The sequence below is a fragment of the Marmota flaviventris genome, chromosome 4 (assembly GCF_047511675.1).
Source record: "Marmota flaviventris isolate mMarFla1 chromosome 4, mMarFla1.hap1, whole genome shotgun sequence".
NCBI classification, from domain to species: Eukaryota; Metazoa; Chordata; class Mammalia; order Rodentia; family Sciuridae; genus Marmota; species Marmota flaviventris.
Window position 1 is genome coordinate 26,243,834 of NC_092501.1, and position 16,272 is coordinate 26,260,105.

Below are 16,272 nucleotides of genomic sequence, written 5' to 3' on the forward strand. Positions count from 1 at the left end.
GGCCTCAGTGGATCTCTCTTCAGAATGATGCGTGAATGGAACTGGTGATACAGGAATCATGAGTGACCCTGGAGGATAAGAAGCCCTAGCTCTGCTTTTTGCTGATACATGACTGGGGAGTTATGGAATCGGGAACTAGTAGATTGCAACCTCTCAAAATGTATCTAATGATACACCTTCACTGTCAGGACCTTGGTTCATATCCTATGTGAGAACTCCAGCAACTGCAATGGAACCTGTCAAATTCTAGGGCTGCAGTTTCCTGGGGCTCTGGTATGTGGCCTGAGGAAAGGAAGTATCACCTGGGAAAGAGAAAGGTTCCATGAGGGGAAGGCCACTCAACTAGGCGCTGCTTGAGGGCAGGGGCTCCACCTTGGTGCTTCCTGAAGGTGGGGTTGCCTTAGATGGGGCCTTTCAGCAGCCTCAGAACCAGCTTGATGACTGAATGCAAGTCCTTCCACGAAGTGCTCCGAGAGGCCCTGGGGATGGGGATGTCAGCGCCCAGGCCCGCACCCCGAAGTGGCTCCACCGCCGCAGGTGTGAGGGGCGGGCCTAGGACTCAGCCCGCGCCGCCCCATGTGACCCGGTCCGACATGGTGTCGCCTCCTCCCGGGGCGGCGGCGGTGGCTCGGGCTCGGCTCCGCGTTGGGCCGGCCCCGCGGCCGCTCATGGGCAGCCAAGGCCGCTCGGGAACCCTCGGGAACAGCAGGCCGGGCGAGGGCGAGGGCGAGGGCAAGGGCGAGGGCGGGGAGACGAGGGAACTGCAGGAAGCGAGGGTCGTGCGCGGGAAGCGAAGGAAGGGGAAGGGAAAAGCCGGCGCAGGGCAAGGCGGAAGAGGAAGCGGGGCGGAAGGGAAGCCGGGGCTGCAGCAGGCGCAGGAGGCTGCGGGGTCGTGGGTAGAGGCAGAAGCTGGGGCAGGCCCGGGACGGGACTCAGAGGGAGGCGGAAGCGTGGAGGAAGGAGCGGGAAGCATCGAGAAGGGAGATGAAGGGAGCACAGGGGCTGGGAAGGAGGCACAAGGAAGACTTGATGGGAAAGAGGAGGAACGGAGAGGCAGGACTGGGCGGCGGGAGGATTCCAGGCCGGGGAAAGCACAGGGACAAGACTGTCAGGCTTGGGGCGGCATCGCAGGGACAGGAGCGGCCATGGCGGCGGCAGCCGAGGAGGAAGCGGCGGCTCGGGAGCCCGCGGCCCGGCCGGCTGCGGGGCCCGCGCTCTGGCGCCTGCCGGAGGAGCTGCTGCTGCTCATCTGCTCCTACCTGGACATGCGGGCCCTCGGCCGCCTGGCGCAAGTGTGCCGCTGGCTGCGGCGCTTCACCAGCTGCGACCTGCTCTGGCGCCGGATAGCCCGGGCCTCGCTCAACTCCGGCTTCACGCGGCTCGGCACCGACCTGTAAGCGTCCGCTCGCCGCCCGCTCCCCGCCCCGGGCCGGCCAGCATCCCGGGAAAGGGCGGGGCGCCGCGGCCTGGACGGCCCGGGGCCGTGTCGCACCCCGAATTCCGAGGCCCAGACCCGGCCTCCGCCGAGACCCCTCCCCGAGCACTCTCGGGATCCAGTGCCTTTCCTGTCCAAGGTCCCCATTTTAGGAAGCCCCCAAGAGCATCCCTCAGTCAGCACCCTCCCCATAGGGCGGCTCTTCTCAATTACCCATGTTAAACACTCCCTTGAGCTTTTAATTGTGGCTTTTCGCGGACCTTTGACTGCCCCGGTTCCTCAGCCCAAAGCACCTAGGACCCGTGGTCTGTCCAAAGCGATTTCTCCAATCCAGGTCGAGGACCCAGGTTCATAAGTGGTCTATCAAAATGTTTTTGAGGATGTTCATCGTCCCTACTCTCTTCTAAAGGTGGTTAGGCTCAGATACAATCAGATATGAAGAAAAAAGACTCAGGTCCTAAAAGAAAGCACTTAGTCTCATTGTCAACATAATTTATGACTTGATACAGGCAGAAGGACCCAAAAAGCGTGCCTGCTTGAGGCAGGAGGCTGGATTAGTTCTAGGCCGTGTCCTAGGTATTGCGGTTTGGCCTGTTTTGAGTAGGGTATGAGACCTGTAAATGAAAACTTTACTGAACAGTTAAACTGTTAAATAAAAAGGGGAAAAAATGTATGGAATTGGAGTAAAAGCTTTCAGATTGCACGCACTCTATTCAATTATAGTAGAATAAAGTTAAAGTTTTTAAAAACATAATCAACCATTTCCATTTAAATTTTTTCAGTTGCACCTCCCCCATCGTCGCTATCTTACTGATCCTAACAGAATGGGTACATAATGAATAATTTAATGCATTATTGGGTAACACCTTTATTGAGATTTCACACACCATATCATACATTTGTCTTTTGAATTAATTTCTTAGGATAAAATTTCAGGATAGGTGTTATTGGATCAAAGGTTATGGCTTGCAAAGTCGTTGGACCAAGTTAGGTATACCAACAAAAAAATGACTGAACCAATTTCATGTGAGAATTTAAAAAAAATCTTTGCTACCTCAGTGTTTATCTGATGATATGTCCAATTTGATATTTTGTATCTCTTAATCATGGCAAGGATAAATATCTTCCCACCTGTTTGTTTCACATGCGAGATTGTCTCTTCTAACTCTTTTCCGATTTATTATTGGGGTCTTGATGTTTTTCTTATACATTTGGAGTTTTTGTGGATCACAAATGTTAAACTCTAGCCTGTCATCTTTGGTGCAGAAATTTTTTTTTTCCAGTCAGTTCTTTTTACTTTATTGGTTTTGTCTTAGAGAAGTTTTATACTTTATTAGAATCTGATATTATGATTTTTTTCCCCCAAAACTGAAAATTTATAATTCTCCACAGACTTGATAAATCTCTTTGATTTGTCACTGGCTTTCTTTTCTTTTTCTTTTTTTTTTTTTTTTAATTTTTAATTTATTCTTTAGTTTTCAGTGGACACAACATCTTTGTTTGTATGTGGTGCTGAGGATCGAACCTTGGCCCCATGCATGCCAGGGGAGCACACTACCGCTTGAGCCACATCCCCAGCCCCTGTCACTGGCTTTCTTATAACTTGATTTTTAAGTAGTTAACACTTTCATTTCATTAGTGTCACTTTTGTTTTGGTGCAAGAAGTGAATTTAGCTTACTATTTTTTTTTTTTCCCTAAATGGTTGTTTAGTTATCATTGCATCTTTTGTTAAATTTATTCTCTGTAGATATGCATATATATTTGATTTATATCTGAATACTGTTTTGCTCAGATATATATTTTCATTTCCATACCATTTTAAATATTGTTGCTTTTTTGATGGAGTCTAATGTCTGTTAGAGTTTGATTATACTTTTTGAATTTATGTGTGTCACATCTCCACATCTTCTTGATTCCCAACCAAAAAAAATTTCTGTGCCTTTTTATGTATTTCTGTGGGTTTGCACCACTATAAAGTTCTTGCATATCAGTTGTTATTCTTGTGCTTCTAAGTATCTTATACATTTGATTTTTGTTCCAAACGTCATCTTTTTTTCAGTATGTTTCCAGCAGAGTATGATTGATGTACAGGATTACTATAAATTTTGTAAATTTTGAACCTGATAATTTTGCTTAAGTTTTTCTGTTCTATTATGATTTGTTGATGATAATAATTCTTTGGGGTTTTTTTGGCGGTTGTGTGTGTGTGTGTGCCATCTTGTCAAAAATAGTAGTTTTTTTTTTTTTTTTTCTTCTCTTGCTTTCTTATCAGAGTAACTCTTTCAAAGAATATTATCAGTTGACCTATAGGAGAAGTTGGTTAAAATGATTGGAACCCAAGCTAACCAACCAAGGCAAAGTTTGGCTTTCTATTGCTCCTTACTGAACTGAATGAATGAAGGAAAGAATTGGTGTTTATTTTTCTTTCCCTTTCAAATGTTCTAAAAGAGACTTAGTAGGAATAAGTCTATGTTCTGATAGTGGGAATAATAACAAAATGAAAATGAAAACAAGTTTATAGTGTAAAAGAACTTTGAGACTGCCAGATCTCCTTATGGCTTTACTAGTTTTTGATGTGTGTGTTTTGATTTCTTGCCTATGTCCTAGCATGAGATATCACCTGCCTTCCAGGGAAATTGTTTTGCCATAGCATTTGATAAAGAGCAGGGTCACTGCTCATTTTTCTGGGTTGAGGGGACAAATTATGTGTGTTACAGCAGGTGGAGAGAGTTTTGCCAGTGTGTTCTGCTTCTGGACAGCTGCAGAGACTTAATAAACCACTAAGAGAGGAGATCATCATCCCTGGAGAGAGAAACTTGTACCCCAGGTCTCTTAGGACATCACGGAACCTGGGCCCAAAGTACAGTAAGAGTATGACTACATGGATAGCACAAAACCTGATTTTTATCAGAAGCCACATAACCTCACTGGCTCTGAGTTTTATCAACCATAAGGAATGGCTATAACATTGCCAATAAAATGAGGCTTCAATATCATGTGCTGGCTAGCATCATGTTCACATAATAGTCACTCAATAAGTTGTTGTGAAACAGAACTTTTTATTTGCTTGACTTCTCCTATAAGTCTGTATATGGCAAAAGTGGGGATGGTTATGATTTGGAGGTGCTGCCTAATTATCTCCTCCCCTGAATTAGTTTCTCTCACCTGCCCTAAATGTTTTCACAAACATGACAGCCCAACCTGTGGGCATAGTGCCTGTGCTCACTGCTTAAGAGTCTTCTGATTCTTAGGAACACAAACTGCTAAGGTTTACTGACCTTCCGGCCCAGGGCAAGCCCTGTTCAGTTTGGCTCTTCTAACTGATCATAGCTTTGTTGAGTAAGATGAACTGCTTTGGTTCCTTGTGATTTGTTAATGGTCTTATACTTGTGCTTGAAGGCATTTGGGCCACTTTAAAACCACAAACAAATAATTTGCTTCCCTTTAGGCCTCTTGCCCAAACAGTGAACACTAATAGGTATCCTGAGCTCTTTCCCCCCCACCACCAAGGGGACACAGATATGAGTGAGTCAGTCATCTGATTTAAAATCAGTTTTGTTTGAAGGCTTTATGAAGCCTGAGGGAATAGAAAGATCTTGAATATAATAATAAAAAGGCAATGTTTCATACAACAATCTTTTAAGTTATCCCCAAAGAATAGAAGTAAAACTAGCCTACTTCAGTGTACAGGAACAAAATAGTGGAATTCAATTCTGTCAGTATAAAATGCAGGTTGAATGCAAGAAGTAGAGGGATGACCAGTGAAGAGCAGAGGTGCTAACTGCAAATTCTGATACTGAAAAATGAAAGAGTATATCTGTGCATATGTAAGGGTATGCATATATATATTAAGAAAAATACTTTGCCATTTCTATGCTAAAGAAAACTTACTTGATCTCCTTCCTCCCTAATTAAGTGCTACATATTTTCAAACAGCAATTCCATTTTAAATACCATATAAGCAGTACCTGGGTGCAAATGCTGTCTTGCATTTGCCTGTGATAGATTTGCCTGGAATTAAAAATAGGTGTTTGGGGAGTGAGGCTTCTGAGGTGTTTGCCCTGGCACGCACACTCATTCCTCCTGCGGGGTCCTATGGTATTGGAGCTCTTTGAGGCTGGGGACCAGAGGTATCTATTTCACTGATGATTAACATCCAGAGTGGTAAGATAGACACAGATAAGCAGAGTGTGTTTGTTTGTTTTTAAATGATTTCACCTAAGAGCTTTTTTTTTGGGGGGGGGCACCCAGAAAGCATAATGCTTCTTTTCTTAACTCTGAATGGAGAGGCCATTGATAACTGGTTTACGCATAAGGCCTAAACTGTATTTTTCAGAGAAGAATTAGCAATTCCAAGTAGCTTAGGCTTTCTTCTTCCCTTTCCTGACTTAACTAGGGGTAGTAATTTGTTCTCTAGATCACTGAAAGGTTTCATTTATGGATATATTGTCTTTAGCCATTTTGGAAAGACTTTTTTTTTTTTTTTTTTAATGGCTCTGGGAGTTAATAAAAGGTAGGATTCAGCTTACATGCTCAAAATAAATAAAACAATGCACCTGTGGAGGAAGCAGGAAATGGTCAGTACAGTCATTACCTTCAAGTGGAAACTGGAAGAATGGAAGCACCTTCTCCAAGACAGCAGGAATATAGAAGCCGCCTGTGTCCTTTGCAGTATAGTAAAATTTGGTAGTGGTGGTGGGGTATTCCTAGCTTCCAAGGCAGAAACATGGAAAAACCCAAAGTCTTCACAATCTGCAATATAAATTCATATTGGAAAGAGATCTCTGAAAGTATTTCAGTACCCCATTCTTTAGTTTTCTGTGTCTAGAAACTTCACCTTAGGTAAAGATTGTGTTTGAGCTGCTGAAATTCAGTAAAGTGAGGTTGCTGAGTAGGCATACAGTTTTTTTTTTTTCAAACATAATTTTTTGAGTGTTTGATTAGAAAAGAATTACCTTTGTGTGACAACTTAACCTTAACTGTGGGTTGACCTAGCCTTGGATTAATTTCTGGTCCTGATTATTAAATATAGAATAGGGAGAAATTCAGGTAGACTCTTTTTGAGGCCAGGTTCTGGTGAATTTGAAAATTAAGATGAAGAGGAAAATGGGAGGAGAAAATTGGGTTTTTAAATTTCAGTGAAAACTGATACCACCACCCCATTTACAGAGACAGATTTTTCAGAATTTTTCTCAGGTGTCAACCATCAGACGAGGTTGAGAATACAAAGATTTGGTTTCCTTTTGAGGAAAGTCCTTCCCATTCTGTGATCTTGCTCAGATTTGAAAGGGATTCAGATGGAATGCCAGTTACCAAAAGAAGCAAGATGGCGTGCCCATTAATATGTGTATGAATCCCAAATTATGTGAATACTCAAGTTTCTAAAATTGAATGTGACACTCTGGAGAAAGAATTGACCTCTTACTAGAGGGTTGGTTGCCTTGTCTTAACTTATGTCAGTTCTTAATTTTCTCCAAACTGTTCACACTGCCCTCCCTGGAAGTCTGGGCCACCCAATGGGCCCTTGTGCCTGCTCCTCTTTAGCGCACAATTAATTGCCAGCACATTCTTTCTTTTTCACTTTTTTTTTTTTTTTTTGGTATTTGACATGAGCTCAAATTGCTGAGAAAGGTGACAACTGTGAAATGAAGACAGGGCTTAGAGACACCTTAAAAAATACATGCAAAGGCTACTAAATGACAAGAGCAGACTGCCAGGCTCTTTCAAAACATCACCAAGTCTGTTGACTTTCCATTCCTTGTCCGTAGCACAAAATTGGAGGTCAAAGAATCATAGGAGTTAGAGATGGAAAAGACATTTGGGGTCAGCCGGTTCATCCCTCCACCTTCTCCCACCCCTGATTCCAAATAATTCCTTACATTATATTTTCTCCCCCTGGCTCTTGTACAGTTTTCACGGTCTTCACTCAACCCCAGCCGTCACCTTTGGGGAATGATGCTGGAGGTTCTATCCAGTTTCACCTCAGCAGAGAGAGATATTGCCTCTTCCCCCAGTTGACATTCGTGAACTTCTTTGTTGGTGGTCTCAGATGAGAGGCTGAAGGCTCACTGGATGTCTCCCTCTTGCCTGGTGATGGGCTTTTGTAGACGGAGTTGAAGAGCATTAGTGTATGATGATACTGGGTAAGGGATAAAGGAGTACAGGTATTCCTAGACTTTTGTCTTTCACGTCCTTTGCCCTGAAAGGAACTTTTGTGTGCACAGGTGTGTGATATTGGGGTAGATAACCTACCCTGAAAGAACTTACATTGAACAGGAATTTGATAAGAAGCCTAACTTGGGAATTGGTGGATTAAACAAATAAAAAATACCAGCCTGGCAAAGAAATAAAGAAAGGGAAGAAATGGAATGTACAGAAGCTTCAGCTTGAGTCAAACTGAGAACAAATGGATTGGAGATAAGTATTTTGAACTGAGGACACTGTTATCTTTGTGGTCTCCCCTGCTTTAAGAAAGCACAGAAAGAGAAGTTTTATGCTCACTGGCTACGTGGTTTAGAAGAGGGAATGGTCATTTTTAGAGGCAGCTTTGGAGGGATACCCCCAGCTCCCCCCTCTTGTTCCAGCAGCTGTTGGGAGCAGTCCGAAGGGGGTATTATATTTCTTCTGGTAACTCTGCCAAGAATGAGAGGAAATCCACAATCTGTGGGTTTTTTGGGGGGATGGGGATGGGGTGGCAGGTGATGGGACAGGGAAATTAAATTGTTTTATAGTATATATGTTGAGATACTTTTCCTGGAAAGCTGTTTTCACTGAAAGAAATGATATTTCCCTTGCTCACTAACTGTAATGAGTTCCTCTCTTTAGAGAAAGGGAAGTAGTCTTTGAGTACTTTTTCATCTTCTCTGTAGTTCCAACCTTGACCTTCCGTTTCTTCGAAATTTTCTTTAGAAAGTCCACATTGTAAAGAAGAATCAAGATTCATACGTGGGTGATGTGTATTCGGAGGGGGCTCCCTCCAGAAGTGCATTGCTGGGAGAAGCTCTTACTCATCTCTCATCTTGGCTGCAGTTTGACTTTATCATAGTAGCCTAGAAACTGGAGATGTGAAAACTGGCTGGGTGGCATCTGGTTCATGTTCTCTCCATCCCTTTATCCAGGCTGGGAAGACAGTAGGATTTTGAAGTTTGGCCACTTGGGGTCAGAACCTGTTTTGGTGATTAATATGGCACACAGTTTCAAGATTAAAAACAATAAAAAAAATCCCTAGGAAGTGGAGCAATGTAATTATTCCTCACATTTCAGATGGGGAGTCCAGGGAAAAGTTATTTTAAAGGTAAGAGAACAAAGTCTACATCTGAATTCATGATTCAGAGGGGGGCCTGTTCACAGAAAAAAATAAATAGTGGCATCTTTCTTGCTATTGTTTATTTTCAGAAAGTGCTAGATCAGCCTTTCTGAGAGTTATATTGTGGAATTCTTTTTATTATTATTTTATTTTTAGTTGTAGTTGGACACAATACCTTTATTTTATTTATTTATTTTTATGTGGGGCTGAGGATCTAACCCAAGGCCTCACACATGCTAGGCGAGCTCTCTACCACTGAGCCACAACCCCAGCTCTATTGTGGGATTCTTAAAAAATTAATTCTGTAACCAAATGAATGTGGAAAATGTTGCACCACACCCCCTCTTCTGGGGATCATAGTACCCATTGGTAAATTTACCCATTGGTAATTTGCCCATTGGTAAATTAAAGGCACAAAGAAGTCCCATGGTAGAGGGATCTGCTTCATTTTGTTTCAGCCAGCATAGTCCAAGATGTTGTTACTATTTTTTTTTTTTTTTTGGTGGGGGGGTTTTACTGGGGATTGAACTCAAAGGCACTCAACCACCGAGCCACATCCCCAGCCCTATTTTGTATTTTATTTAGAGACAGGGTCTCACTGAGTTGTTTAGCACTTTGCTTTTGCTGAGGTTGGCTTTGAATTTGTGATCCTCCTGCCTTAGCCTCCTGAGCCCCTGGGATTGCAAGCCTGTGCCCAGTTCATGATGTTTTGATCATAAATTTTCCCTTGTTTACTATCACTTAACATCTGGCAGAACATATGTACTGGTCAAGTGCTTGCAAATTATAGTTCCTGGTCAAAAACAGGAGGAAAAGAATGTGAACATGGCACAACTCCAAATCTTAAACTCATACATATAAAGGACCAGGATTATGCCCAGTGCTTCTGAAACTGTTTGACATGAGGATCCCTTACTAAGAGACTTTATGTGCTTAGATTCTTTCCGTGAGCCTCTCTAGCATAAAAATTTGGAGGCTTTGGTTGAATTATTATTTTTTTGTTTGTTTTGGACAGTACTTGGGATTAAACCTAGGGTCTCTCTGCCACTGAGCTAAATATCCCTCCTTTTTAATTAATTAGCTAATTTAATTTTGAAACAAGATCTCACTAAGTTATAGGCTGACCTCGAACTTGCAGTCCTCCAGCCTCAGTCCCCCAGTTGCTAGGATTACAGGCAAGTGCCACCATACTTGGCTCCTTAGTTTAATTCTTGAAGATGTGGTGTATTACAGTATACCTTTTTAGGGAGAGCCTTTAGAGCTACCGGTATTGTTGGAAATATGACTTGCCAAAGGGAGATCCTTTTTTTTGTTATGTGTGTGTGGGTTACCGGGGATTGAACATTCAGGTGCACTTGGCCACTGAGCCACATCCCCAGCCCTATTTTGTATTTTGTTTAGTGCCAGGATCTCACTGAGTTGCTTACCGCCTCACTTTTTGATGAGGCTGGCTTTGAACTCGAGATCCTCCTGCCTCAGCCTCCTGAGCCACTGGGATTACAGGCATGTGCCATTGTGCCTGGCAAAATCCATTCTTTTGAGAACTCTCACTTAAGCAGTTCCTAAGTAATATTTATCAAATATTTATCTGCTAGAGCCATGGTTCTCACTTTTTATGTCTAAGACAAACTTGTATGATGTTGGAATTTTATTTTTTGGTGCATTATAATTGTACATAGTGGTGTGATTTATTATGGGATTCATTATGCCATATTTGTACATGTACATAATTTGATCAATCTCATTTGCCAGTACCTTCCCTTTCTCTCCCTTTTCCCTTCCCTTAATCTACTTATTCTACTCTACCAATCTCCTATTATTATTATTATTAGTAGTAGTAGTAGTAGTAGTAATAGTAGTAGTACTGGGGATTGAACCCAAGGGCACTTTACCACTGAGCTACATCCTTAGTCCTATTTATTTATTTATTTATTTATTTGATTTTTTTAAAGGTGTAGTTAGACACAAAATCTTTATTTTGTTTATTTATTTTTATGTAGTGCTAAGGATCAAACCCAGCGCCTCACACGTGCTAGGCGAGAGCTCTACCGCTGAGCCACAACCCCAGACCCCTTTTTATTTATTTTGTATTTTGGAACAGTGTCTTGCTAAGTTGCTGAAGGCCTCACTAAGTTGCTGAAGCTCCACTTGAACTTGTGATCCTCCTGCCCTCAGCCTCCTGAGTTGTCACTGGGATTACAGGCATGTACCACTGTGCCTGGATGATTATTATCTTTTTAATTAGTGCACTATAATTATATACATAAGTGGGGCTCATTGTGTTATATTCATAATTTTGTAGATTTCATTCTTCAGTACTTCCCCATTCCCTCCCTCTTGGTCCCCTTTCTCTACTTATATGGTCTTTCTTCTAGTGATGTTAGAATTTTGGATAATGCATTAAAAGATTAAAGATGAAAGTCCTTTTTAAAAAAAGCAAGTTTTAGAAAATTTAAAATTTTGTACATGATTATTTACACAGTTTACTTGTTCTCCCTCTAGTGTGTTGCTATTGAATAGAACTGTTTATTGTCCTGACCTTATTCTCTTATATATTTGGGGCAAAGTTCATACATGTTCCTCTGAACATGCTATCTTCCCCTTATTTGAAGCAAATTGTATCATGGGTCACATTGTATCTTAGTGTCTGTCAGAAATTCCGCTAATAGTATGTATCACTGAATGAAAAAAAATTCAATTTTATAAATTATTTAAAATCTGATGGCACAGAGAGTTTACCACTCATCCACAGAATGCTTATTAAAAGCCACTTTTAGAAGTAGTAAGTTGTGTAAGATTTTATCCTATGGAGTTTCTGTCTAAATTGGATAAAAAAGATGTATAGCTGTGAAAAGCTAGCAATGCCCAGTTTTCTGGTGATTTCTGTCTAAGAGTTTAGATGACATGGAGAGGAATGTTTAGAGGAGTCACAGAAGTAGAGGCTTTAGTTTGATCTTGAAGAATTGGTGAATTTGACTAGTTCCCAAAGGAGGACAGCAAGCACTGTCAGGGATGGAAGTAGGCTGGTGCTGGCCATGTAAGTGAAGGTGTGGATACAGGAGAATATAGAGAAGAGGCTTGGCTGGAGTCCAGTTGTATGGTGTGATACATGGAACATAAGGTTGGTGGATAAAGAGGGTTGGGCTGGGGATGTGGCTCAAGTGGTAGCGCGCTCGTCTGGCATGCGTGCGGTCCGGGTTCGATCCTCAGCACCACATACAAACAAAGATGTTATGTCCGCCGAAAACTAAAAAACAAATATTAAAATTCTCTCTCTTTCTTTCTCTCTCTCTCTCTCTTAAAAAAAAAAAAAGAGGGTTGGCATTTGGGGGCCTTTCAAAGGAGATGTGGGTTGGCCCAATCAGCTTCATGTCCTTCTGTGCATGTTCCTGTCCCATACATGTTTTCTACAGTCTCACTTTACCCTGGATATTAGGGCTATTTCCTGTTCCTTAGCAGAATGGCTAGCAATTTAACACTATTAATTATTTTTCATTGATTTTTTTTTTTTGAAATTTAATTAGACTTAATTACAACAGATTTCTGAGTCTGTTGGGAGATTTAATCTAATACAAATTTAAATGAAGAGTCACAAGTTTCTCATCTTGGGCTGCTTAAATACTTGTACACTAAAGCCAAATTCTCAATATTGGTAGAACTGGTGGGTACAGGCAATATGGGGGAGAAATCTGATTTCTGGAGAGATAGGAAATTAAAAACAAAAACAAAAACTGTTAAAATCTCAAGCCCCCAAGCATCATTTTGCTTAGACCATTGCCCCTTGACATGGTCTTGTTCTACACTTGTACCTTCCTTCCCTGAGTTCCAAGTTGGCAGGCAGTTAGGCTTAGGACAGTCATGCCAGTCATACTATTAGGCAGCATGGGTGGCATCAAGGAGAATCAAGCTTCAAGATGAAGCAGGGAGCCAAGTGTGCCTGAAATCCCAATGGCTAAGGAGGCTGAGGCTGGAGGATTGCAAGTTCAAAGCCAGCCTCAGCAATTTAACAAGGTCCTGAGCAACTTAGCAAGAACTTGTCTCAAAAAAAGTGGGGAGGTGCTGGGGATATGGCTCAATGGTTGAGTGCCCCTGGGTTCAATCATTCCTGGTACCAAAAATAAATAAAAATAAATAAATAAAAATTTAAAAAGATGGAGCAGGGAAGGCAACTGATCTGTGTTCCAGGAGTTTTCTGATCTTAGAGATTACTAGATTTAAGACCTCTCTGATATATCCAAGTTTCTTCCTGCTTCTCCTAGCCACCATTCTTTTTTTTTTTTTTATAAAGAGAGAGAGAGAGTGAGAGAGAGAATTTTAATATTTATTTCTTAGTTTTTCGGCAGACACAACATCTTTGTTTGTATGTGGTGCTGAGGATCGAACCCGGGCTGCACGCATGCAAGGCGAGCGCGCTACCGCTTGAGCCACATCCCCAGCCCCCTAGCCACCATTCTTCAGACTAAGTTTATTTATTTGCTTTTGGTTTTGGGGTGTGAGTGAGGAGAGGGGATTGATTTCTGTTCTTATGGACTCACTTGCCAAGATTTTAAGGGGCCAGATAACTTATTGTGGATGTATGTTGTATTATTATTGTTTAAAATAGGCCAGGCACCTAGGAATGCAGTCAAACTAGGAATGCAGTCAAATGGTGACTACATGCTGGAAAGCAGAAAAGGAAGAGGCGTAGTGAAAAAAGGAGCCTGAGGCAAGAGAATAGGGCTGAGAAAATGTAACTTCAGCCAGGCCCACCACCAGGTTAGAGATTCCTCTGTGCATTAACAGCCACAGGCAAATTTATTTACAGGGCACTAATCGTTTTTTTTTTTGAAGGGAGCACCCTCACTTTACATCAGTAATGGTATGGGGGAAATGGCTAGCCAGGGGCCATATCAAGGGTGGGGTCAAGGGACCTTACAGAATTCCAAGGGACACCTGCTGTCATCCACTCAGGGACTTTCTTTTGCTGCTTTGTTCTCTCTTTGGACAATGGCAGGTCCCTGCAGGGTGAGAGATACTGTTTTCAGAGAAAGCAGACTTTCTTTTTTTAATTCCTCCTGATTTTTCAGGTGCTAAAGCCATTAGAAATATAAATGGAACTTGATTAATGGCTAGGGAAACTAACCATCAAAGACAACTGGACAAAGAATGAGAAAGTTGATTTGTTAAATGCTTTAACCAAGTTAAAAGTCAAGTGGAATAATTCTTTCTCAAGTCAAAGCCAAATGGATTGATTTTTTCTTAAGTCAAAATTTGATTTGAGGGACTAAAGCGAAGTATTTGATTATAGCATTCGCCTTGGGAGAGGATGCCTGCACCTGCTGTTTGGTAGCAGCTTCTAAAGTTCAACTTTGAAAGTTTCTTGCTGCTGTGATCAAGCCTTCAAGTGATCAAGTGTCACCAAATGGCAGTTAAGTGACCAGGGAGATAAGAGAAATGTTGTCCTTATCCGAATTCAAGAAATATGTGAATTCTTTCTCCCTTGCCATCTTCCTGCTATGATCCAGAATATGCAATTTTTAGTTTCATCATCTTCACCCGTTCATTTAGACCTAACTCAAGAGAAGAGGAGCAACTGTCAACAACCTTTCTTTTTACATCCCAGAGAGATTTGCAGATAAGAGTTGGCAGAGCAGTCTATTCTTTTTCAGTAAGAGGTCAGTTCTTTTGGTCCATCCTGTCAATTCTCTTTTTCTGTCCTAGGTTCTCTCTCAATCTGGCAGTGAAGATTGCTCTCTAGTAAAGTGAAATCAGGGACTACATTCATCCACTGGGAGAATTCAGTGAAAGATTTGTCTTAACATGTGTATGCCTAGTTCTAACCATTCAACCTAAAAGACAAAATGTTTGATATAAAAGGAACAATTTCTGAAAGTTACAACTAAGTTAATTGGAGGAAAAAATGATTATTAGCTCAACTTTTGTGATGATACCATTAGTGGATATTAACTCTAAATTTATTTTTATTTATGTAAAAATAATTAACCCCCTTTGAAGTAGTTCATACCTTTACTCTGTTTTAGATGTCATCTTTAAAACACCACAATTGTGTGAAACATTATCTTCATTTCATAGGCAAAGAAATGGACAATTAGAGAAATTAGTTACCTGGAGGTGTATAACACACAGTGGGATACAGATTCCGGTTTCTTGAGCCTGCTTTCTGTGCTTTATGTATAACTTTACTTAATCGATATAACTGACAACAATTATTGTCCTAAAGCACCATTTGTTTACATCTTCTGACCTTGTTATTTATGGAGACATAATTTTGTATAGTGTCTCCTCACTTCTACCTTTACAAATTTGACTTAGTTTTAAAATGGCCATTAGTTGCTACACAGTAGTTGTTTCCAAAATGTTTTGCATTTTTCATATTGTCATTTGTAGTAGCAGTATATTCCATTGCATTAGAATGCTGCTCTCCACAGACAGGCTTTTGGGCTCTTTCCAGATTTAAGGTCTAATATATTACTGCAGCTATAAATATCTTTGCAAAAATGTATTTTTTTCTTTTGAATTATTTCTCTGAACTAGTGCTCAAAGAATACTAGATCAGAAGTTATCATTTAATGACTTTTATCTTAGAACTCCTTTTTCAAAGATGGTACCAGTTAAAATACTACCAGTGATTTGTAAACCTAAACCTTTTATAGCACCAAAAGTTAGTTGAGTCTTTCCACTTATTTGATGTGAGACTGTACATTAATAATTGTTTTAAGGTACATGTCTATAAACTAGTGTTATGGGATGTTTCCCCCAACATTTTGTTATGTGAACACCATGTGACTATTCTAAAACCTCTGCTGAACATGGATGACTGGTACTGGAGGTAGGATGTTTTCTTGATATATTTTTATCAGTTCCCTAAAGGTTTTTCCCTTACTCTGTTGCTTTTGTTTTCATAGTCCCCCCCACCCCCGTGCAGTATTTAAAATTTAATAGAATCAAACTTGAGTGCTTTATAATTGATAGATTTCTATTAGTTGTATAAACAGGAAACGGTCTCTGCTTTTTTGGAGATTATATATATTTCATTTTTGTCTAGTTAAACTCTTTTAAATTGACTTTTATTGTTTTGAATTTATTGAATTTATTGTAGTATGAGATGGCAATCTAAATCAGATTTTTGTTGTTGTTGTTTTATTGATAAATGCCCACTATTTGTTTATTTATTTATTTTTGTGGTACTAGGATTGAACCCTTGAACCCAAGAGTGCTCTACTACTGGACTACATCTCTAGCCCTTTTTATTCTGTTTTGAGACAGGGTCATGCTAAGTTGCTCAGGCTAACCTCAAATTTGGAATCCTCCTGAGCGACTGGGAGGATTCCACACTTGGCCATAAATGTCCAGTTTTATCAGTAGTATTTATTGTTGTTATTTTTTTGTTGTTGGGGATTGAACCCAGATGTCTCACATGCTAAGCTTGTTCTACTACTGAGCTACACCCCTATTATTATTATTATTTATATTTTTAATTGTAGATGGACACAATACCTTTATTTTATTTATTTTTATATGGTGCTTGCT

General features: G+C 40.9%; 1 protein-coding gene across 1 annotated transcript in view; it reads left to right on the plus strand.

The window, feature by feature from the left end:
* Positions 1-629: 629 nt before the first annotated feature.
* Fbxw4 (F-box and WD repeat domain containing 4) overlaps positions 630-16,272 on the plus strand; it is an 86,831-nt gene continuing 71,188 nt past the window's right edge. Inside the window, exon 1 of the mRNA XM_027929979.2 lies at positions 630-1,393. Coding sequence (XP_027785780.2) covers positions 669-1,393 — 725 coding nt within the window. The 5' untranslated portion in view covers positions 630-668. The remainder of the gene's footprint in view (positions 1,394-16,272) is intronic.